The following is a 25,442-nucleotide window of genomic DNA, read 5'->3' as shown; positions in this document are numbered from 1 at the left end:
TCGGCACTCTGTTGTCCTTTTAAGACTATTATGAACCTGGCAATTAAATTACATTTTTGGGTTTCTTTGTATTGCCATTAAAAAGTTAATGCATATCATTGGCCGGCTTGCCAGTGTTGTAGAATCAATCATTGGTTAGAAATGTCTAACCATTCCTAAATGTCTGTGCAGACATATGAAATTAAAGAAACTGAGACTATCTGCCTACAATTAGTCTGTCAGTTTTCTAAATAGATAAATCCTGCAGGATAGAGGAGAGTAGTACAGGTCAGAATTCACACACATGATGATATAAAGAAAATACACACACTGTACGTTGACTGAATTTATTATTGTTTGTAGAAAGTCTGTTCTTAAAGATGAAACCAAAAATGTTTAATAATGTTATTATTAGCTCTTTTATATTCAAAGTACTAACCCTGTTTTTGTTTTTCGTTTTCTGTTTGCAATTGTCTAATAAAACTGCTTGCAGAGTTTACCATGTAGCAGAGTACTCTAGTCTGTGTCTCTCCCATAATGCCTTGTACCCAAAGATTTTCTGTCAACTCTTATTTTTGATGTGTTATGATCCAGTCATATAAAAGTGTTGTGAGAGTGTGGTCTAGTGAAGGATCGGCTCTTATGTCTACATTATAGGCACGGCATGTCATCGGTTAAACGGAGAACAGGTGGCACAGTGGTCAGCGTTGTTGTCTCTCAGCACTAGGGTCAGGAGTTTGTTTCCCAATCATGGATCTGTCTGTGTAGAGTTTGTATGTTCCCCCCCATATGTATATGGGGTACCTCAGGGTGCTCCTGCTTCTTCCCACGGTATAAATACATACTCCTAGGTTAATTGAATGCTGTCTAAAAAATGGACCATAGAGTGTGTTTGTAGGCAGTTAGACTGTAAGCTCCAGTGGGACCGGGGCATGAGGTGAATGGCAAATATTCTCTATACATTTCTGCGTATTAGGTGGCACTATGTAAATAAACAGTAATAATAAAAAACAAATGTGAGATTAGTGCATATGTTCTAGTCCCCATTTTTGTGGGATTGTCCTGATTCTCAGACTTGTAGGGGGGGATGAGGCTTTGCTGGGCAGATCTATGTGTTTTTGGGTGGATTATGGGAGGAGATTGTTGTTATGGATTTTCTTTTTAAAGCCGCACTACCAGCCAGTAATCATGTTTTACTAAGGTGTCCCAAGCCAGAGCCACAGAACGGTGCTACCGTCCTCTTATAACACCTGCTGGAAATGTGGGAGTACCAGTCACCGGCCATCGCCATTTAAAGTTCAATTAGATGATTAGCCAGCAGGGCCTGGGACAAACGTCTGCATGCTAAGTGCTACAACGTGGAGCGATGAATCCCATGACATCTCCTTTATTTCCTAGTGCTAGTACAAGACTCTATTGCAGACAAGCACATTTGGATCTTTGGTTCCTGTCCGCAGTCCCTATCTTGGAGAGTTATTAGCTGCTCCAGTGAAGTGTTTATTTAATAGACTTATTTTCTCTAGACTATATGATGTGACCCCACGTCTATAACAAAGTGAATTGTCGAGAATCAGCACAAGTGGACTGCTTGCTTTGCACATTTTTTTGCAACAATCTGTATTTATTTATTTTTTTGCTCCCTTTGGTAGATGTTATTGCTTGGTAGTTAAATTTGGATTTACTGGTTTAGCCATAAACATTATAGCTTATTGCTCATAAACTCATTAAATATCCTCTCATTTTCCATTTTCTACTGTTGCTCATTTCTCTGCTTCAGTATCCCATGTTTTGGACACGATCTGTTCCATTTTTCAAGACTGTGCAAGTGCTAAACAATATTTGTTGAATCGTTCATCTGTTTCCCCAATATGTTGGGAGATTAAAGCAACTAAATGAGTTTATTGCAGCAAAAGTGTCTGTTTAATCCAAAACTGAAACTCCGCATTACAATTTACTAGAACATGTCGTCATATCATTGAGCGGACAAGAGTGATGTGTTACACAGTGATTATCCACATGGCGTACGTGGCTGAAGTTAGTTGTGGATCTATACATAGCGGGTTTTATACAGAACTCTGTAATCAGTCAAGGAAGTGCCTGCAGCAGTAAAACCGTTGAAGCTTCTATTAAGGATGTTTCCATGTTTAAGACCTTATAATTCATTTATGGATGAAACGATTACATAGACCATTGTGGTTACAATACATTCGGTGGCATGGTAGTCACTAGGAAAATGGACAATGGCTTCATGTTGACATCACTGTTGTAGATAATACCGGATCCTAAGTTTGCTATATATTTGTCTACCTATAATATGTCTTCACCTAGGCCTCCGTGGTGATGTGTGCTGCATCTGTTGAGCACTTTTGAATTAGTATTAATGAATCTGTTAACCTTGTGTTAATAACCTCCCGTGCAATGGATTTTCTATAAGCAGGTAAAATCATGTGTATATACCAGTGGTTCTCAAACTGTGCGCTGCGGCTCCCTGGGGTGCCACGGTAATCTCACAGGGTGCCGCGGCCATGGCCGGGATTAAGCAAGGCAGGGGGGCTACTTAGGGTCTCCATTTTTTTGAAGGCACCCCTAAGCCAAATAATTACTAAGGGTACCTCGAAATAAGAAAGTTTGGGATCCACAGGTATATACATCATCATCATTTATTTATATAGCGCCAACATATTCCGTAGCGCTTTACAATTGGGGACAAACACAGTAAACTAATAAACAAACTGGGTAAAACAGACAGAGGTGAGAAGGGCCTGCTCCGTAAGCTTACAATCTATGGGATTCTGTTTATTTTATTTCTGCACCTACTGAGTCCATCTGCAGTGTCTCATTTGCATACAATGCCAGTGGCACAAGACAGAGTAATTATTTCAGGTACAAATAATTAGTGGGATACCTGTGTAGCATGTGGCGTTTCTTTTGAACCAGAAGGTGTGAAATATGATGACAGTTCCACCTTAAGTCCAACGGGAGTCATGGCACAGAAGGGGGTTCTAGAGGTGGCTCGGCACACTGGTTACGATGACCTGTTGTAGATGTGCTTAGAATTAGTTTGACATATAGAAACCCGCAACATAAACACTTTTTTGAAGACATTGTTTATGTAACTACTGTATTCACCATAAGGGGGGAATGCAATTGACCGCGTTACTTGTGAGAATAACGCGGCAAGTGCACTATTACCACTATTAGATTTCTGCTCGTGGCTCTCATACATTATGTTGCATTGAAACAACTGTGGTTCTTAAACAAATCTTTTTTCTTTTTTTTTTTGCCTCCAGAATTTCCAAAAATATCCCCACCACAAAGGATGTGGAACCATTACTGGAAATTGATGGCGACATTAGAAATTTTGAAGTCTTTCTGTCGTCCAGGACACCAGTTCTTGTGTCACGAGATGTTAAGACCTTCTTACCATGTACAGTAAATCTGGATCCAAAACTTCGCGAAATCATTGCAGGTAAATATATAACGTCCATGACCAGTGTAACAAGGGAATATTGTTGTCCAACAGTCCGCTGGCCTCTTTTCTGTTTTTGATACATCTTGTGATGTCTGTAGTGAAGTCATCGGACAGAGGGGTGTAATATTGTGAAGAATTTGTGTCCGTCATGTAGCAATTATTTTACTCATGTGACTCCTAACAAAAGTCCTCTGACCCATGTGATCTTCTGTAAGTCTCTGTTATCCTTGGGTTTAGAAAAGTAATATCCGTTTACAAGAAGGGAGGCTACAGTGTGTTTGTCAAGGTTATGGATAAGCCTTTACATGAAGTTGTGACGTGTCGCTTTCAGTCACACGCTGCTTTTGTGTTTGTATTGTTGCGTTCTGTTCCAGTGTGTTCGTTCTGTTTCAGTGTGTTCCGGATGAATTGCACATAAAGCAGGAATGTGACCATTTATTCCATTCTCTCAGGCTTATGTCAGCATGTTGCTAGAGCCATGCACCAAAATGTTACCTGCAGGATTAAAAAAAAAAGTGTGTTATGTTCTGTCATTAATGACTATATTATTAACAGGTGACATTCATTTTTTTTTTTTTTTTTTAATGTACGTTTTGTGACTTTATATTCCACCTATGTATTGGTGACGTATCCTGCATTGTCCTGTCTATTAGAGCAGAACGGACCTAGAACTGTATTCATCACCAGAGATATCTTCACATCCGCTCCTTGTTGAACACGATCGCCTGATTTATGTGTTTTGAAAAAAAAAAAAAAGCATAATACGTTTTGTGGGGGGTTTTTTCGTATAAGGTGTTTATGGATGTTATTAAATACTCCCATTGTCTGATCCCTCTGACCAGCGTGTAGAACCCTACAGCAGCCAATCAGACATTTGCTTTCAGTGTCTTAGTTGCTATTGTCCAGGGCTCCGCAGTCCCATCTTTGACTTATATGACACCACATCTGTTTGGTAAGCTATTAGCTGACATTGTCCTGTCTTCCGGCTCCAGGTTGTACAAAGCACTTTGTTTCTAATTGTATTTTTCTTATTAGTTCCTCTTTCTGAATTCTTTCTTAAATGCAGCTTACAGTTTATTTCCCAGAACCACTTTACCTGATGTCTCTGTTTCAGATGTGCGTGCTGCCAGAGATCAGATGAATATCGGAGGCTTCCCTTACCCTACGTTGCCCTTGCAAGATGCCCCACCCAGGGCAACCTCCGTGTTTAGCCAGCCGTCCTCCGTCTGCTCCTCCTCCTCGTTTAATGGGCCGTTCCCAGCTGGCGTTATGTCCCCTCAGCCCCCCAGCAGTTATTATAGTGGTATGACCGGTCCTCAGCACCCATTCTACAACCGGGTAAGTAACACCAGGGATTCTTTACTACCATCAGCCGTGGTGGGTAACGCTTTTATAAACGTATCCAGAGATAATCACAGCTACTACGAGGTGTATGTGGTTTCTTAGTATTCATCAGTCTTTATAGTAATCCATGATGTAACAGGTGTCACAAATGGAACCTATCCGGAATACAACACACATTAATATTGATAAAGACGATATGTTCAAACATAGAGACAATAAGTGTTTTACCATAGGTGTGTTTAGCCAGTAAGCTTTACGTTTAGGAGTGTATTAAAGGATGTTTTATAAGACTGGTGCGTAGGAAAAATGTGTATTTATTGCAGCTTATTATATGTCTGGGGGTTTCATAGTGTTTAGGCCGTTCCCACGAACACTGTGTGACCTGACTACACCTGAGTCACTGGTCCTCTACACCATGTTGGGTTATTCAGGGCTGGAGGTGATGGCGCTTGGCATACCACATTATTACACATGTTAAACCTTAGAGAAAACATAATGGAATGTGTTCCTTGCATTATACCTCCAGTATAACTTAGTAACTTTGGCCATACAATTTATTTTACATTAATGGTTTTTCCTCTGCGGCACTGGCTACTAGTCTTGTCGGAGTTTAGTGGTCATACATATTTCCTCTGTGGTATTCAGAACATACAGCGTTTATCAATATCTGTCCTAAAATGTAAAGAGAAATTATTTTGTTGTAAACTACAAACGCCGAGCACTGTCCACTCCTGTAAAGTCTTTATTAAGCCCTAATTAGCTGGTGCCTTGTCTGATGGTCTGTGGTTATTCCTACAAATGGACTGGGAGCCGTTCACATCTATCCAGTTTAGTGTGTGGGACTAGAATGTTTAAATGGGTAACCACCTCCCAGCCAACACGGAGTGTGGCTTCTGCCTTCTTGCCCGCTCCGGGTCATATATGGTGCTTCCTGGATCTAGCTGCACCCCCTTTGGCAACATCCTCTCCCCTCATGATGTTACTCCCCACCCCCACCAGCTTTGGTCTTGTGAAAAGGTTATCACACCACCAGAAGACTGACAGATGTGCGCTGGGGAGTGGAGGGGAGAGAAACAATGGTACCTCTACTTAGTGTTCAGCTTACTAGCACATGACCAAAGCTTAGGTACATTCCTATCACAAAAAAATATATACATATATATATATTTATCCCATAATAGTTACTTTAGACGAATATAAACTGAAAATAAAGTGTAAGGTTAGCGTCCTCTTAATAAAAAGACCTTTTTAAAGACAAAGATATCTCTCTGGTTTTAGGGGTGTAGTTTAAATCCTGCCATCAGTAAGTAGAGAATAAAGAGGCTTGTATATTGTGAGATGTACATAGTTCTGTACTCCCTATCAGTAAGTTCCAACTTCCAACACCCCCCCCCCCCCCCCCCCCCCCCCCCCCGAGCAGTGGCTGGGGCGATCCGTGACCCCTACTATCAGCCTTGGCATGGTAGATGCTCCTGACAGTATTTCCATATAACCAGTTCTGTCCCACCACCTGATAATGAGCAGAGAGCTGACCCCCAGACTCTGCTTAACGGGATACTTGTCGTTTTCAAAACTAGATTGGTATTTAGTCAAATCCCAGTTAATGTGTATGGCAGCTATGTCCTGTTTTAGTAAGCGGAAAGACTGTAGAGTAACGTGACGCATGGTCACTGGCCTTACTATGAGAGGAACATCTGTTTATATACCCTATGGTTCAGTGTTACATTATTATTCATTATTTTCTTTCCCTGTGTTAATGATTATTTTCATTCACAGTTACGCTTCATTCATATACCATCATTATTTGCTTTGCATCATGGTTTTGTTATGATTTTTTATTTATTTACCTTTTGTTTTTATTCCTGCATGTATTTTTGTTTTTTTTCCCATAGCCATTCTTTGCACCTCATGTTTACGTGCCAAGGTATTACTTTCCAAACTCCCAACATCCCATGTCACGTCCATCCGTAAAAACCAGTTTATCCAGAGATCAGACCACTGGCCTAGTAAGTATGGAGAGGAATTGACATGACACTAACTGGGGAGAGGGGACCTTCCGCTCTTGTATTTCTCCTGCTTAACAAGTCCCCACCCTGTCTGGATGTGTCTTTACAATGCTGGAGATTGCTTTTATCAATCGGAGTTATGCTAAATTATACCAACCCTTGTAATCCATAAAATAATGTGATCGTGGGTGGATGCTGAAATGATGCTAGGCTTTCAGTTGGGGATGTGATGCTGAGGAAGATGGACTGAGTCAATGTAGTGTTTTTCAGTGGTGGCTCTTGGGTAATGCGCACACCCTGTTTCTGTGTCTATAGTACAGGAAGGTTGAGCTGAATCGGCTGCTTGCTGGGATGTAGCTTAGACCATTAATCACAAGTAATCGTATTTTACACGACGACTTCTATGTCCCCATAGTGACCAATTTACCCTAGTTCATATGACCTTAATACCCTGAATGTGGAAGCAGAGCCAGTTGTATACAGTGAACCATTTTTGCGGTCAGGACAAGTATTTATAGGAACCAGTGACAAACTGAGCCATGGACTGACTAACATTCATGAGGCCGGATTAATATTCATGTGGTCCTGGTTCCTAGTGCATTGATAGGCTACATTCTCATAAATATTAGTTCAGCTCAAAAGAAATGACTGCTACTATGTGTAGGGGACAGCTCCACTTCTGTATGGGCCTCCACTGAAGAACACTGCTGAGTATAGTGTATATCTAACATTAACAGATATTTATGTTCATTTTTCTTCACAGGGCTAGTTCAACTTTAGAACTGAATGCTGTAGTTGATCTGTCGTGTTTTCCCCCTAGCATCGTGTTACAGTGCTTTGTGTGTGCGGGGTGTAATTTGTGTTTGAGGGGGAAGATTTTCAGACTGTGCACATTATTGTGTTGCTTAGGACATTATTGAAGAAGATGCAGCGGAGGCCTTGTCTACTCCCACACACTCGCCTCTGGTAAAGCCTGTGGTATTGTGGTGGTGTGCTGTGGCATCCCATTGCTTTAGGATCAGTCCCATTAACACTCGCATTACTAACCGTGCATCAGTATAAATGCAGTGGACTAGCTTAGAAACTAATGGAGTGGCTCACTGTGTTATATATTGACTAATTCTGTTATTCAGCCTTTACGACTGTCATTTTATGTTGTAGAGTAATGTTGTGATGGCGAGTGTATGAAAATACGTTCTATGTAATAAGTTTTCTTCCTTCAGCCGCTTTCTACAATTGGTAGCGTAGTATTTTATCATTCTCGTCTGCTGGTGGGCATAGGGCACTACTAGATTGGATTTGCTTGTATTACATATCCACAATGTGAACGGAATAGCAGGAGATTGACAGTTCTTATGGCTCGCTGATAGGAAACCAACACTAACTGTGATTATGAAATGGTAATTTTATAACTGATCAATCATTAGAAATGCAGCAGTGTAAGTCTGTGCATACATTTGCCATGTTGGGATGTGCACTTATAATACTGTATATTCTTTGTGTGAGTAAATACATAACGGAGCATCACTCTGAACACTAAGCTGTATTTACAAAGACAGTGTCCTCATACACAACAAAAACCAGATGATGTGTGGAAGGGATGGAACAGGTCCACGTCACACAGACTGATGGGAGCTGGTAACAGGTGAAGGGACAGGATGTAGGATACACATACGATACACCCACCCGCTTCCATTTTTACCAACATCTCAATTCCCCACACCTTAAGGCTAAGAATCCCTGCTCCAAATAGTAATAGTACATTAATATATTGCATTATACAGTATATTCAGTGGGAAGTATCTACATATGAGTTACCAAACTGCAGGCAATGTACATTTAGTTATTCCAATGCAGTTTATGTAACTGTATGAAATATGTTCTAATCATGTACTTTTAGTTCCGTCACATACGTTGTACATGTCACTAACTGATACTGTTGTTGTAGAGTTTAGAACAGTCCGTGGTGGCTGTGATTAGCTCCAGTTACACTGAGATCTCCTGGGCTTGTAGTGTCTTACACAGGAGTATTGCGCGCTGGTCTCTCTACAGCCGCCCATGTATAAGAATGATCAGGCTCAGGGAAGAACCTGTTCACGTTTCCATGCAAGTTGACTGAGCTTTTTTTTTCTTGGGAGTAAACAAGGCTGTGTCAGCCAACGTATAATGATCATGAAATCTGCTAGGTCTTACATTCCTGGTCGCCGAGAGCCTGTTTTCCACATTGAAACGAGAACATAACAGCCTCTGTCTAGTGCCAGCATAACCCTCTTACTGCAGTCATTTGAAGCAATACTGCTGCTGACACCGTGCCTGAGCGGCTTACAGCCCTCGCCGGGCCTGTTCCATGGCAGGGATTATACTTACAAAGAGCAAACAGCACAAGTAATGGGCACATGCTTTCTGTATAGCACAGTGATGGTCACTGTGGACGGGTATCGTTCTCCTGAAATCCATGGCGGTGCACATAGATATTTCTTCTTACATCTTGCAGAGCTGGGTTACTGGTAATGATAATTACAAGTGCGTTATGTATAAAGACTTGACAGATGACTGGACAAAGTGCGATGCTCATTCAGACAAATGTAGCTGGAGAACTAGTAGTTACTATATCACTTTTACCGGTATTGGATAGAACATACTGATGGTTCTGAACTGAAAAGCATGGGGTGTGTAGAAATTATAGGTAGGTGCAAACTGAGCCTCTCATAGTAACCAAACCTACAGTAACACGCACCTAAAATAAATGTAACCTCGCCCTGCATCTTGTTCTAGAAGGACATTGGGAAACATTGGTTTCATGATGAAATGGTTATATATTTATACCTCCCTAAAATCCTATCTATTGTGAACACATTAGGGCACATTCATTAACATTTGCCTAGTGTAAGTTAGATAATGAAAGCAAGTGTCTAATTGGTTGTTCGGGTTTAGTGCAAATGTTGGTAGTCATCATTTATTTATATAGCGCCACTAATTCCGCAGCGCTGTACAGAGAACTCACTCACATCGGCCCCTGCCCCATTGGGGCTTACAGTCTAAATTCCCTAACACACACACACAGAGACACACAGACACGGGTCAATTTTTTTGTTAGCAGTCAATTAACCTACTAGTATGTTTTTGGAGTGTGAGAGGAAACCGGAGCACCCGGAGGAAACCCACGCAAACACAGGGAGAACATACAAACTCCTCACAGATAAGGCCATGGTTGGGAATTGAACTCACCACGTGTCCCTATAAAATGACCTCTGGTTCTACGATACGTGACTCTATATTTAAGGAGATCAGCACATTTGTTTTGCAGGGCAGCCCCCTCATGTTTTGGGAAAACAGTGAAGATCCCTAACATTGCTGAAAGTGCCAATCAGCATTACTACTGTAGCAGCCAATCAGATATGTGCTTTGTAGAATTTGTGCTAGACAGAGAAAAAGGCTAATCGTTGATTGGTTGCTATGATTTTAATGCAGATTTGTACTATTAACCAATTTAATAACCAGCAATATCAATATTTCCAGTCTCTTCAGTTTCAGGCAGAACCTGTGTTATAAAACAGGTTAGTTTGTGTTCCTCTACCATATCTGCCGCCTGGTATTCCTGGTAATGAGTGTGGATATTACCGATTAAGTGGTTTTGATTACAATATTTGCACGTATGCACAAGAGGAAAAGTAACACCATATACCACGGCTACAGACCACTGAAAGCACCATAGGCGCAAGTTGCCTTATATTACCGGTCTGTTGATAACATGAAGAAATATATATGTAAAAGTTTCAGAGGCTTATCAAAGTGAGCAGACGTATGGATTTATGACACAGCAGAACCATTACTTGAAGCTGGCCCCTCACACATATCTGCATAATCAGTATACAAATTAGGCATATACAATATAATCATTTTAAATCTGATCATATTAAGTCAGAAAAGAATATTGGATTTGTTGTCGCCAACATACATGTCTATTCTCAATGTCCCAGGTGTAGACACCTCTCGCAGCTCCTAACTGCTGCTGGTCAGTAATGTGGCTCCCCCTGGTGGTCGGTGATAACCAAGCCCAGGGTGTCCTTCAACCTGTATCTTCCGGGAAGTATTTCTTCAATGCACAGCAGTTAGGGAACATAACGCATATCACCGATAAAAGAAACCACTAGCTTCCATAGTGACTGATAACAGTAAATAATAGCTTGACAAGACTAAGAATACAGACTTACACGTTTCAAATCCTGTCAAGGATGGAAATGTATTTGTGTTCTCGATCTTCTGTATATTTGCCCCTAAATAAATCCAGTATTTTCATAAAAATGAGGCTGTAAAGAAAACATTCTCTTGAATGTTTATCTCATTTTCCTTTCCATCCAGCCATGTAAATCAGCGCCAAGTAAATGAAAACCGGTAGCGCACTTTCCTTCAATCTCGCTGAGCCGGGGGCACGTCGGGGCCACATCACTCGCACTCTTTCTACTCCTACAGTTTTCAGAAATTGCTTTTCAGAATTGTATAGAATCCGAGTCTGTAACAAAACATAAAATAAAATGGAGAGGGAGAAATGTGTGATTCAGCTTATTCTCTTTATTTATACATAACAAAGTGAGGAAGGGCTGTTAGATAAAACCTTGCTTGTGGGAAGAGATATTGATCTGCATATATAAAATGGATGGTACTTGACATAAAATCGTTATATAGCAAATTGTTCATCCGGCATTAATGTATTGTGGGCAGATTGCTGTTTGCATACTAATACAGCGTGCTGAATCAGCAGCTTAACCCTGTATCTGGCTCATGTCTAACTAAATGAATAACAACCCTGTATGGCAGGGAGGGCTGTAATATACTTCTTCATAGTCGTCTTGTTTTGTCAGTGTTGTTTAAAGAGCACTTGTCATCTGCACACAGGAGGCAGCCATTTTGTGCGCTGTGCCAGTGTCCATGAGAAAGCGGCCTATAGACTTGAACCAGTGCCATTGCTGAGGCACAAGGGGACTTCCCTTACATTAAGTGCCTCAGTGATGTCACTGGTTCCTAGTGAATTGATAGGCTGTGTTCTCATAAATGTTGGTCCAGCTCACAAAATGGCTGCCTTCCCTGTGTTGAGTAAGACAGGTGCACTGTGACTCCCAAGTCATTGTAACCAGTATGGTTTGTCCAACAGATGTCAGCCAAGTTACAAAATCCCTGTGTCTTGTTTGTGTATTTTTTAAGTTGTGGCTAACTAAGAAGCATGTGTGTTTGTAAAGCTGCACAGCAGTGACTGGTGAGCCAGCTGACCTCCAATAGACCACCACTAGGCTTGCGTCCATACGTGCTGTGCCTCTAGCCAGGAACTTGCTTAATCCACTTCCAGTATGAAATCTTACGGCAGCTTTCTCAGTAATTATCTACACATTGCTGCGGGTTTCTTCAGAATTGTTGTACAACCTGAAGAGGAAATTGTAACACAACCGTTATAGCATTGAGAAGATTCACGTTTGGCTTTTAGTTTGCTCGTTCTTTTACCTCAATAGATGTTGATTGACTTTATTAAATAGGGATACAACATGGTGGGGTGGGGAAAGGGAGAGGGGACACATTTAGGAAGGGGGTATAAGGGGGTAGGGTACAGTAAGGAAACATTTACAACAATTACACACCGGTGTGAAAAGAAACGTTGAAACTGATCTGGAAACAGATACTATGGAATATTAAGGCTGTTGGTTCAGTACATAAACATACCTGTGATGCCATTTAGTCAGTGGGGAAGATGCCCCTGTGGAATATTTGAGACCAGCGGTTCCATCTTGTAACGTTTCTGGATCTTCGCTATAATCTTGGAGGGTAGGGTTAGGTTTTGGGCTCTCCAATGTTGAGCTAATGAGGCCTAGTTGCTACAAGTATTTGTCCAGACACATAGTTATGGTGTTGCTGGGAAGCATTGGGGATAGTGAAGGAAAAAAGCTACTTCTGGAGTACTCGTCGTCCAGGAGATTAAGTCAGAAACTGCTGAGGAAAGTGGTTTCATTAACGAGCAGTTCATAAAGATGTGAAATAAATCCCCAACTTCACCACAGTGACGCCAACAGAATTTGGCCACTTAGCTCGGTCTCCAAATAATGTCCAGTCCATAGTCAGGTCAGATTGTAGCACACGTATGACTTGGTGTCATGAAGCCCATCATAGATGTCCTGTCGCAGCAGAACATCGCCCTCTCTCATGTGACTCCACACCTCACTCCTCCTTACAACGGGAAACACTGAATCTCAAGTCCATCGCTTTTATCCTACGTTTGAGCGCTATTTCTAACCAGTACAGAACTGTAGCCCCGCTTCCGAGGTGTGTTATTACTCGCCACTACGGAATGTTTATTATTATGCTAAAGCGCTGACATATTTCCTGGAGCTGTGCATTGCTGGGTTCATGATACCAATACATAACATACAATGACATGACACAGAAGGTAAAGATGGCCCTGCCCAATTGAGCTTACAATCTAAGAGGTGTGGAGAACACTGGATACAAGCAGGTGTAAATGATACGCTCCCTAACAGACGTATAGGCGGCTCTGCAGGTCTGCATGAGATACATCCTTTCTGTACTCTGCCTGTGTTTATCTGCCCTTCCCCTCTCCAGTTGTTTGTGTCAGATATGCTGCATGTCCATGTGTTACACCTGGCATAGTACCCTGCATCAGCCCCCTTGTATACAGGTCCTAATGATATGGGTTTAACCCTTGTGTATTGTATGATATAACACATGTGTTGTTAGCCAGTGAGTGCACACAACTTGTTGAAGTTGGACAGAGCTAACCCAAAATTCCCCTCTGACCTATCACGTACGCTCGCTCTGCTCTGGCACCGGCCTGGAGTGTTTTCCATCAGGCACACAGAACAGCTAGGAAGGAAGACATTACAGCCAGCTTTCAAGTACACGAGTGCTTCCTACTGATGGTGCCACCAGCCTCTGTATACTCATCTCACACCCCTGCCTTGTTTACTGGACGCTTGTGCAGGGTTTAGGTGCGGTAGGGATGAGTTGTGCCTGTGCAGTGTCTGCTTATTAGACTGTATAGTGTGACATGCAGCTTTTGTACATTGCTGACTATTATCTAATATTTTACCAGTATGCCTGGGGCTATGTACTGTGGTCCCTCCATGTTCTTGTCTCTCCTCCAGTATAAACTTATTTGGAGGAAGTGTCAAGAATTATGAAGAAAAAAACATTTTGTAAGCCATTTCCTGCTGCTCAGAACATGATTATTGTCCTTGCTGGGAAATAACTCCTTCAAATATCATTAGACTCCTGAGTGCGCAGGGACTGTGTACGCCTCTGTGTAACAGGGCAGCAGGTGACCCTGGGCCAGATTAGGGCCTCTGGCTGGCTTGTGCAGGAGACTGAACCATGTATTAGATGAGACCTTCAGATAATACACAGCAGCTGGTTACATAACATATCTGCATTTAGTAATACAAGCATCTTCATTTATCTTATTATTAGTTCTGTTCAATGTCTGCTGCTGAACGCTGTACATCATCAGATGTACGAATGTGGACAATTGGGACGTGTGTTTTATCAATAGCTGCTTTTAGGAACTTTTTGTGTAAATCTGGCAATGACCACACAACTGATAGATCATTAACTTTATTATTAGCATTAGATTGCCAAGATTAAGATATTTAATATCATCACAAATGTAAAGTGTGTCTGTCACCTACAAACAATAGAGGCAGCCGTTCTGTGTGCTGCCCAATAATCTGTTCTCAGTGACGTCACTAGTTCCTAGGCTAATCTTGGTACAGCCCAGAAAATGGCGGCACCCGCTGTGCAGCTGATGGGAACACTTATAAAGCTGTACATACAGCAGATGGACAGGTTACCAGCAATGTAAACTGTCCTCATTCAGAACGGTTTATAGCAGTGGTTCCCAAACTTTTGCAGTCCGCGGCACCCTTAGTCTCCAAATTTTTTGAAGGCATCCCTCCAAAATAATTACTGAGCAGTCCTGTTTTAGAAGTAGTTGGGTCAAAAAATTGTAATAAGTATTTAGGTCACGACAGAAATACTTATTTAGTTGTATGCAAAAATACCCCCTCTGCAACCAGGCACACTGCCCCCCTCCTCTGCAACCAGGCACACTGCCCCCACTGCAACCAGGCACACTGCCCCCCTCCTCTGCAACCAGGCACACTGTCCGCCCTTCCTCTGCAACCAGGCACACTGTCCGCCCTTCCTCTGCCATCGGGTCCGCCCTTCCTCTGCCATCGGGTCCGCCCTTCCTCTGCCATCGGGTCCCCCCTTCCTCTGCCATCGGGTCCCCCCTTCCTCTGCCCCGCGCCAGGCGCCAGCCCTAGAAAAAAGCAAGAAAACAGAAACTTACCAATCCGCCGGGCGCCGGGACCCAGCAGCCTCCTCTCTCCCGCAGCTGTCCCTGAATATCGACGTCAGTAACAAGCTGCTGCGGGAGAGAGGAGTCTGCTGGGTCCCGACGCCCGGCGGATTGGTAAGTTTCTGTTTTCTTGCTTTTCTAGGGCACCCCTGGGAGCCGCGGCGCACAGTTTGGGAACCGCCGGTTTATAGTGATCTCCATTAATTAGACAAGAAATGTGCAGGAATTATGCAAAACTGGTGCACAGGTAACTGCTCCTATCAGGCGGTTTCTAAACTATAATAGAAAGAAAAGACACACCCGGTTTTGATTAGTTTTCCTGAGAGTGAAGTGTCTTAAGTATTGGTTGCAGCGGTGTGATACTGGAGAAAATAGGCTAGGGATATAGGTTAGATAGTGAGATGTATTCCCGTGTTAATGTGATCTGTCGCATTACTTCCAAGTATCATATGAGGTGCGAGTGTTAAGGCCAGAACGTTCTGTTTTGTAATTAACCCTTCCATATTTTGTTAAAATCCCACACCACCAAGGGTTACATGTTTAGCAGAGAGCAGCAACAAATTCTGTTCTGGTGAGTCCAAGAGAAGGGAGCGAGGGTTCTTTAAAACTGAATTTTGATTATTCATGTCCGCTGAAATCTCCACGTCAGAAGTAGATAGGTTAGAAACACGGAATTTAAATTTTTTACCAGAAGGCTAAGTTATTGTGCAAATTTAATGAGGGTAGCTTTCAAATCGATGGACGTAAACTATCAATCCATCTATAAATTGCGTGTCATTCCCTTTTGATTTGGTTTGATTGAATATGGTTATTAATAAAGATTTCGGTATGTTGTCAAATGTAGCTTATCATTTTAGTTTGTGCTGTGATTTTGTCTTTGATCATTTGTCCTTAAGTAACCTTTACCTATGAGGTGGTTATACATTTATGGAACAGTTTACTTTCTGTAAGACTTTGCCTGTAAATGAAGCCTTGTTTATTAGAAGCTTGTGATTACTCTCTTCATGTTTACATAATCCACGTTACTATCACTCTTCATTCGGCAGTTGGCAAACACGATCCACAGGTAAACATACCCCGTGTTTAAGGCCTTCTTCCCATTAGAAATTCAGGTCATCAGAGTGCTATCTCTATGTTGTATAGTCCCTGTAGCTTGAAGAGAAAAAACTCACTGGATACTTATACCTAAATACAGCAAGGACCGCGTAGTATACGCAAGGTGTTTGCTACCTGTGCTAGTGATAAATGGTTTAATACACTCATGTTTTTTATTACATTCTGAAAATAATGATACATTATCACTAACACTTAAAAGTCACAGCCACCTATGCAAGTAGTGGGAGCTGCCATTTTGTGGGCGAACCAATGTTTGTATATGTATGAGGTTGCCGCTTCTTGCTTCTCAGTGATGTCTCCTGGTGGATATTGGATGAGCCCACAAAACATCTGCTTCCACTATATCTAGGAGCAAGGTCTGGTGTACTTGAGGCCTTATACCAGTTACTTATACAGTCTCCTCCCCTGCAGGTTTCCAGTGGCAGCGTTGTAGGAGCGCACGGTTCTGCTCTGGCTTCCATGAACGTAGACGCTGTGTGCGAAAAACTGAAGCAAATTGAAGGCATTGACCAGAGCATGTTGGCTCAGTACACGGCAACCATTCACAAGGTGACTTTGGATATTTAATTGACAGGATGTAATCTTCTCTTTGTGAATGAATGTAAGAATTGTTACTAGCCCTAGGCTCATTGAACTTCACTAGCTTTATAAAAATGTATGTATTATTTGTGTCTCGCATTCCTCTGTCCATACATTGTAGGGAACACAATACATTGGCCATTGAATTAACACCAGCATACATATATTTGGATGAGTTCCAGTTATCTGTATGCTTGAAAATATTAATTATAGGAAAATAACTTTTGTAATTGTTGAGCGATCTACAGTGTGGTGACCAGAATCTGTTTGTGAGCGTGCGGCGCGAGCCCCCGGAGTGTGCCTGTGAGCGTGCGGCGCGAGCCCCCGGAGTGTGCCTGTGAGCGTGCGGCGCGAGCCCCCGGAGTGTGCCTGTGAGCGTGCGGCGCGAGCCCCCGGAGTGTGCCTGTGAGCGTGCGGCGCGAGCCCCCGGAGTGTGCCTGTGAGCGTGCGGCGCGAGCCCCCGGAGTGTGCCTGTGAGCGTGCAACGCGAGCCCCCGGAGTGTGCCTGTGAGCGTGCGGCGTAAGCCCCCGGAGTGTGCCTGTGAATGCACTAGCTCAGGGTCACGTACTCTCCCAACCACTCACTTTCCTTCTCTTTCCCCTCCAGGCGAACATCAATGGCCGAGTCCTGACGCAGTGCAGCATGGATGAGCTGAGGAAAGAGATGAACATGAATTTTGGCGATTGGCATCTTTTCAAAAGCGCAGTAAGGATTGTAGTTAAATTTCCACTAGTAATACCAGGTCCATAACCTGTCACATGGTGCAGCTCTGTGCGATCTCAGGCAGTGTTATAGAGGCCTGCCATGCTTACCTGTCACCATGTCTTACATGGGCTTTCTATTTGCGCAAGGTGTCACCTATAAGCAAAAAGATTGTGTTTCTCTGGATCCTTGTTCACCCTGGAGAGCGCACATAATAGAGTGCAGTCTGAAGCCGGTTGCTTGACTCCAAGCATAGTCGGGCTACCTCTATACACTGTGCTCTCTCCCATAGAGGGTGCCCTTTAATGCTCTCTCCCCAGTGAATAGATTAATAATGCAGAATAAAACGCCAACATAGGACATGCGGCAAGTTCTATTCATGTATTTGTCCTTTTTAGGTGTTTTCTTGCATGGGGAGGAGGGGGGGTAAATCAATATTGTGCAGCACCAATGTCACTGGATTTATGGCTATTTTAAAGAGGGAGTATTACTTTTGAATGATTTCATTGTTCCCCATCACGGTAACATGTTTTCTCAATAGATAGGACAACTCGTATGTTAGCAGTGTGAATACAATGCTTGTAACAGAAGTATATTGTGCAGATATCTGTTGCATGCTGTAATAAGCATGTGACTGTATACTTACATTAAAATAATTTAATCTAATCAGCTCTTAAACAGATTGACTTCAGTGCTTGCTTTAAAGAGATTAAGTATTTAAAACGCTGCAAATGACTGTAAGAAAATGATTCGGGCTTAATTGTTCTCTTGAAAATGTTTTCCTGGAGCCTTTTGTCGGGATCTCTCCATAAACAGATGGAGTCATAACGCACAGATTAGTTTGGAATAAGTCTGTTCTGTTTTGACTTTCTTATTTTTTGCCTGTGTTTTGCGGAGGGAGGAGGGCGGTGTACTGGGGAGATGTCATTTGACATAATTGTAAGGTAATTCTTGCTGAAGAGTTTTGGCTTTGTGCAAAATAACGATATCAATGTTCTACTCCCACAAAAGCTTCAGGAGATGAGAAGCTCTGACATGCAGATACACCCCGAAGAAGCCCGGATGATGACTGAGCCGGTAAGAAACACAGCGGCGCACGTTGAGGGCGGCCGACGTACCGTGCCAAACCCAGAATTGCCACACACTGATCTTGCTGGTCAGAACTATGACTTCAGCTTCAGCTTCGAGGAGCTAAACACAATCGGTTTTGAAGAGGCGCCACGACACGTCGCCATGGCTTGGCAGGTACCTATCCGGTTATTAGTATTACGGTGCTGCACCTGAGGGAGGTTTACATTGCACACAGATGACAGGAAGACCTTGCCGGTATGAGCTTCTTATATCAAGTGTTCCGGAACTTTTGGCAACCAATCAAATATTTGTTTTCAGCCGTCTAAAACTCCCTGTGTTCTGGTTAGAGAAACCTGTGGATCTTCTGCTGTTGTGAAACTATGTCTGAGCAGGACCTGCAGGGTATGCTGCAACTTGTAGTTCCACTGTAGAGCCACAGGTTGCTTACATTTGCCTCCGATTATGCAGATATATCCTATATGGATCATGTTAAGAAATCAGCATTTACTTTTACAATTGTAGACATGGCGTAAGATTTCGGGGTCAACGCTTGTGACTTAATGTAGCAGATTAGTCAGTTTAGATTGTGGACTCTCAATTACACTCAGCAAGAGAATACATTTATTTTACTAGATTAGGCTGGGTACACACTACAGAAAATTTCTCCCGATGCAATATCGTTAAAGATTTTACCAATTACTGAAAAAAAACAAAAAACGATCAGCATGACGATTCATGTGTACACACTAAACACGTTTTACACGATTCACCTTCAGATCTGTCATAACCATCTGCTGAAAAGATGGTGACTGCACACCCCATAGAGATCTATGGATACTGTCAGTCCTTAGTGCATACACACTGCAGGATTGGAACAACATTGTTCCATTGTTGAAGGAGGTTTTTAGTTCAGTTTACAAATCAAATGAAATGATACGATGAGCTTTGGAATGATAATTGTTCATTGTTGGAGCGTACACACATGAATGAGATATCGGGACGGACGGTCGTTTATCGTGTGTTTGGCCCGATAATCAGCAGAAAACACTGTAGTGTGTACCCAGCCTTAGTCATTATTCCATCTCGTGACTGAACAATGCAGGAATAATACATGGACCCAGCAGTGTAAATGTCCTCAGGCTCACCAGAGTGTGGACACTGATGGTTATATCACATTGGCAGCACACTCATTCCACTTGTGCTCCTGGTAGAGCCACTGTTGGTGAGGCCCAGGGGCAGTGAGTTATTGTAGCATAAGAATAACAAAGTATTAAGTGCGGAAGATTAGATAAATATGAACTGGAATGGCACTACAGAATGTATTACTGGGAGAAGATGGCCCAATTAAAGGCAATATGGAAGTATACAATTATTTGTCAACCTATGAAACGGTGATATCCAGAAAACATGGCCTCATCTCCTCAATCAGGACAGGGTAATGGGCAGCTCTGGTGTAATTCAAGAATAACTCTGAAATTTTTTTTACAAATTAATAGCTTTATTATAGCAAAATCGTGCATTTTTAATTTCAGAAATTCTAAAATATAAAAATCTAGATTATTTGAAAAATATATTATTCAGACTATGCTAAACATACCTATATGTGCAGCTTCCACAACTGGAAGTTTGTTCCTGTCAGATTTGATAAAATCCACCAGCCGTGTAGTGAGAATATTGAAGCCAGATATTTTATCAACATTATTTTTTTTTGTCCTATTTTAAGTAATGTTTGCGTTTTACATTATGATACATATAGGTCAGGCTTACATAGGATGATATGAGGTCTCTAACCTATTCATGCTGACATTCCAGCTAGATTGAAGACCTGTGATTGGCTAACAGGTAAGTTTATAGAGGTAGTGTGATTGTCACTGCAGAACAGTTGTTGGGGGAAGTGTTCAGGATGTAGTAACAGGTGATAAGATGTATGAGGAAGTCTGTATGTACCCCCAGCTCTGTAGTCCAGCAATGATGCCAGTCTTGTTATCAATCCCTTTTACAAATGTGTGACTGTGCATTTACATTGTTGCATTTAATAGTCCACTAACGGACCAGTATCTTCTGTGTTTCTCTTTCAGGGACGGCCACATAGAACCCCAAGTTTATCCAGTCTTAATTCCCAAGACTCCACTCATGAAATCTTAAAGCTGACTGATAAAGTACAAGCAGAGTACAGAGATGCCTACAGGGAGTACATCGCTCAGATGGCACAGATTGAAGGTGCCGTGAGCTCTACTACAAGTGGCAGGTCTTCTCCAATGAGCTCCAGTGCCTACTACATTGGGCAGAGCACTTCAGTGAGCTCCATTCATTCCACTTCAGAGCAAGATAAAGGGAAAGATGGAGATCCGAAGCAGGAGGAAGGAAGAAAACCCTTTTTGTTGAAGAGAAATGATGTTGTTGATTACACATCCTCAACGGTTTCTACCAGCGATGCTTCTCCTCTGGACCCAATCACAGAAGAAGATGAAAAGTCTGATCAGTCTGGATCTAAACTCCTTCCAAGTAAAAAGAATACAGAGAGAACAAGCCTCTTCCAAGCAGCCGATATGAAACTTAAAGGAAATGGTCTGCGCTACCAGAAGCTACCAAGTGACGAAGATGAATCTGGGCCAGAGGAATCCGATAACACTCCTCTTCTTAAGGAAGGCAAAGACAAAAAGCCAGATACAGCTACAGACAAAGTACCTGACTATGCACCTGAGCACGTCAGGACATTCATCAAAGCAAAGGAGTATCTGTCTGATGCTATCCTTGACAAGAAAGACTCCTCCGACTCTGGTGTGAGGTCCAACGAAAGTTCACCAAACCATTCTCTCAACAATGAAGGCACAGATGAATCCCAACTTGAAAAAGCTAACCTTATTGAGCTTGAGGATGATCGCTTGCGAGGGAAGAGGGGTATACCAAATAGTCTGAGTGGCCTTCAGGATCCCTCCATAGCTCGTATGTCAATCTGCTCTGAAGACAAGAAAAGCCCATCTGAGAGCAGTCTCATAGCCAGCAGCCCTGAGGAGAACTGGCCATCTTGCCAGAAAGGCTATAACCTCAATCGCACTCCCAGTACAGTGACCCTCAACAACAACACTGCAAATCAAAACTTTGAAGCAACAGAGGAAGCAAAAGAAGAATCTCCAATCATAGTCGTTCCTGGGTCCAGCCCTGTACACAATGAGAACCTCAAACGCTTGACCAACAAGAGAGGTCAACGTTCGGGATACAGCCGGTTGGCAAAAGATGCGTCAGAGCTGCACACCGTCAAAACCTCTGACACTGCTGGCTTTGCGGAAGAGAGAGAGAGTATCCTTTAAACTCAGTCTTCATCTGTTCAGTCCATTCATTTTTTATTTTTTTTTACTCCTTTCTTTTCCGTAACCATTTTTTGCCAACCTCATCAAACACTGAACTCTAATAGATTGTGGTCCTTAACACTGCTTTCTTAAAATGACCTGGAAAATATTTAAATGCACACACCAGCAAGTAAACTAGTAAAGAGCACTGAATCCTATCAGCCGCCGTAGTTCCACTTCGCAGATCTTTCTACTGCCTTTTCCATGTGAAAGGAAGAGAAGATCTTGTTCCAGGAATCTTAAGACCACTAGATTTTGTGCTCTTCATTAGCCTGTTTGTTATTCCATCATTCCCACATTTCTAAACATGCATTATCAGAAATTCATCACCCACTCTCATCTACAAATGCCAACGAGACCATAACTATCATATTACAAGAATTGTATGATGATATGTTTATTGTTTCTGAATGAATTTCCTTGTAAAAGTCTTCACAACTCCCTACGGTCAGGTATGTTACCCTCCAATGTCACTGTGGGTCACACAGGGTAGGTAAAACTTGGTGAGCAACACACTGGGGAGTGGTCTGCATTTATCTTGAACAAATAATTGTAAATTTGTTTAAGTGCTAACACTTTACCCCTTTTTTTATTTAAGTCTTAGTATAAATACTTTCAGTTGAAACAGTAGTAAATCTAACTGAAATCTAAATAAAAGCAGAACCCAGCTGCCAAGATTCTCTATAAAAAGGATCATTTAAATTGAGGGTATGTGTTTAGATGTAAGTAACGGAGGCCCACAAGTAGCTCCCAAACCGCCATTTTTAAATACCCAGTGTATGTCATAAATGTTATAATTAACACACATCAGGATTCTGGAACGTAGGTGTAGGTTTCACCAATTGACAAAACACGTTAAATGGCAATTTAGCATATTGGTGATAAAGCACCCATGACATTTTTTTTTCGTTACGAACCCAGTTTATTTTTGGGTGGGCTAAGGGTGTGAAGATTTTTACAAGGCCCTTGATGTGCTGGGCTGAAAGCCTTTGTCATTTCCCTCACTGTAAATCCATCATTGTATCTCTTGGTTATTAGAATGGATGTAGGCTTGTTTGTCATTTGAAGAATTTCCAGCTTCATCTCTTGATTTGTTCTGTATTAAAATCAGCAGATTATTCCTGTTATTCGTCACAAGTGTGTTTTGTAACCGTATAAAAGTGAGGTTGTCTAGTGCCATAATGCTGACTATACAGTGGTTTAGTGCTTGTGATGCACACCTTGTGTACAGTGTCTGTAAGTGCATGCTCTAGAGGTGTATTCATCATCATCATCATCAGAACATATAGTATCCACTGTTATCCTAACCTGGCGACACGTTACAGTCTGATCATTCAATACGATTGTTTATTGCCCAATCCATAAAGAAATGGCACGCTTGTGAATGACAGTAGATTCGTTACAGTCAAATGTAGATGTCGTAATAAGTAGATAATCCGATTGTTTTAGATGGACGATTTTTACCAAAACAATTACAGATTAAAGTCTTTGTATTGTAATTATCCGATTAAAGTGTAACGTTCCTGTAACTGCTGTACAATACACATGCGCTGGGAAGGTAGTTTATCTTTGTTAGATCCAAATTTTAATGTGTGCTCACTCCGTTTTTGGCATGCGACATGAATAAAACTGATCGGGTTACACAGATGTGATTGGAACGTGTGTGTGCTATCACTGTGTAATGATGTGATGGCATAGAACACCAGAAAATACTGTTTCCTAGTCTGTGAAGAGGGTTACACACAGTCTGATGGTAACTGCTTTATATAATGGTTTGTGGGATTGGATAATTTTGGGATATCTCCATCATTCAGCATAACAGGTTACAGTTATCTACCCCTGGGAACATGTGGATTATGTCTACAGCAAATCATGACTGCCTGTCCTGTCCCACGTGTAGATGTACATGTTCTATACACAGTGTAGTGTTGTTGTAGAGTGCTCCTAGGATACATAGCCACAAGGGCTGGTAGAACAGCCCCTTACTGTACACACAAGTGTCGTGGTAGTTTAGTTGAAGGAAGTAACAAAACCCTCCGTTTCCGGGTTAATATGCGCCAACCTAACCCGGCACAGTTATGGGGGCAAGTACTGGTCACCTCTTATCCTTGATGAGTCACTTTAGGGTTAAATTAGCCTGGAATATCTGGTATTCTCTAACGAGTAATCGTACTCATGTGATGTTGTCTGCATAGGGCACATGGGAAAGCTTAACTTCCTTTTCTAAAAAGAAGTCTGACAAGTGCCCCAGCGGCTCTCCCCTAAGTGGTATAATGATCCCAGGTCAGCCCCGTCTGCACGCCTGTAGTTGCTGGACATCACACAGCAGTGTCCATGTGTGAGGAATTGGAGAGAGATCACTGTATCAGAGTGTTACAGGCATATCTACTACATGTTTATGGAGCTTGCATGACAGTATTTCCAATCCACACAGTGTTGTTAACGGTTTGTGCTGTATTAAACATGTGGAAATAAAATAACTTGCACGCATTGTCTTGTTATGTGTTATTAGAAGTTTGAGCAATATATATTTTAATTGTTTGATATATTCCTGAAGAGAGGATAAAGTAATATTGTATATTTATCTGGGACCGCCGTAATGGAGGAGCTGCAGAGGACAGCGCCAGAATGGGGAGGTGCTGCATTCGTCCAATCAGGAGCCAGCCGTGAGCTTTCAGATACAGCAGCTGCCTGTTAGGCCTCACACACACTGACTTTTTTCCCTCTGTTTTTTAAAATGCTAGTAAAGTCATTTTGTTACTGGAGATTTTACTTGCATTTGGAGCCCAGTAAGAGCAAACAGAACGCTTCCACAACACCAGTTACTAAACAGTGGTGGTAGTGTGACACTAGAAACAATGGGCCTGCTTCATTTGTGTATTTTACAAGAACTAAAATGTAGGACACACCAGCGGGTATGAGGCCTTACAGTGGAGGCGTCCTGCCAATGGCAGGAGGAGGAATTCACAAATCTAGGTGAAGTGGCGGTTGTGTGAAGGTCTCCCCCTAGTGGAAAGCCACAGTAATGTTTATAGACCCAGTATAGCAGAAAACATACAGCCTTCTTCTCAGATTATGGGCTCGTAGAGAGGGTTTTTATATCTTTATCATTTGGAGAATCATGGAAACGAACAGTCGAGCTGCTTACTTGTGTGTCCATTTATCTGGCTATGGGGTACCTATAACTCGTTCCTCACACAAACACATCCATTCTGGGGTAAACTACACTTCTATTAAAACTCCACATACGTCAGGTCAAAGGTGATCTAATTCAGTGTAAAGATGCAGAGTGACACATATCACAATAGTGACACATATCACAATAACAGGTTTAAATTTACTTTGTGTTTCTAGAGCTGTCATGATATTCCAGAAGAGATAAGCGTATGTGCTTCCACTGCAGCGTATTATAGCACATTGTTTTTACTTTTTATGTAAGAATTCGGCACTCCCTAAGGCTGTA

The 25,442-nt window shown here is 42.1% G+C and overlaps 1 protein-coding gene across 5 annotated transcripts in view; it reads left to right on the top strand.

Annotated features, from left to right (window-relative positions):
• KIDINS220 (kinase D interacting substrate 220) overlaps nucleotides 1-24,469 on the top strand; it is a 110,064-nt gene extending 85,595 nt beyond the window's left edge. For 2 of the 5 annotated variants that reach the window (XM_075201466.1, XM_075201464.1), the window contains exons 23-30: nucleotides 3,270-3,448; nucleotides 4,566-4,789; nucleotides 6,688-6,801; nucleotides 7,711-7,767; nucleotides 16,688-16,825; nucleotides 17,463-17,561; nucleotides 18,570-18,803; nucleotides 20,708-24,469. In XM_075201466.1, coding sequence (XP_075057567.1) covers nucleotides 3,270-3,448; nucleotides 4,566-4,789; nucleotides 6,688-6,801; nucleotides 7,711-7,767; nucleotides 16,688-16,825; nucleotides 17,463-17,561; nucleotides 18,570-18,803; nucleotides 20,708-21,940 — 2,278 coding nt within the window. In that variant the 3' untranslated portion in view covers nucleotides 21,941-24,469. The remainder of the gene's footprint in view (nucleotides 1-3,269; nucleotides 3,449-4,565; nucleotides 4,790-6,687; nucleotides 6,802-7,710; nucleotides 7,768-16,687; nucleotides 16,826-17,462; nucleotides 17,562-18,569; nucleotides 18,804-20,707) is intronic. The other 3 variants (XM_075201468.1, XM_075201467.1, XM_075201469.1) reach the window with 3 other exon arrangements.
• The last annotated feature ends 973 nt before the right edge of the window (nucleotides 24,470-25,442 follow it).

This window comes from Mixophyes fleayi, chromosome 3 (genome assembly GCF_038048845.1).
Source record: "Mixophyes fleayi isolate aMixFle1 chromosome 3, aMixFle1.hap1, whole genome shotgun sequence".
NCBI lineage: Eukaryota > Metazoa > Chordata > Amphibia > Anura > Limnodynastidae > Mixophyes > Mixophyes fleayi.
The sequence above is the reverse complement of the archived record's forward strand: the minus strand, read 5'-3'. Positions and strand labels throughout refer to the sequence as shown.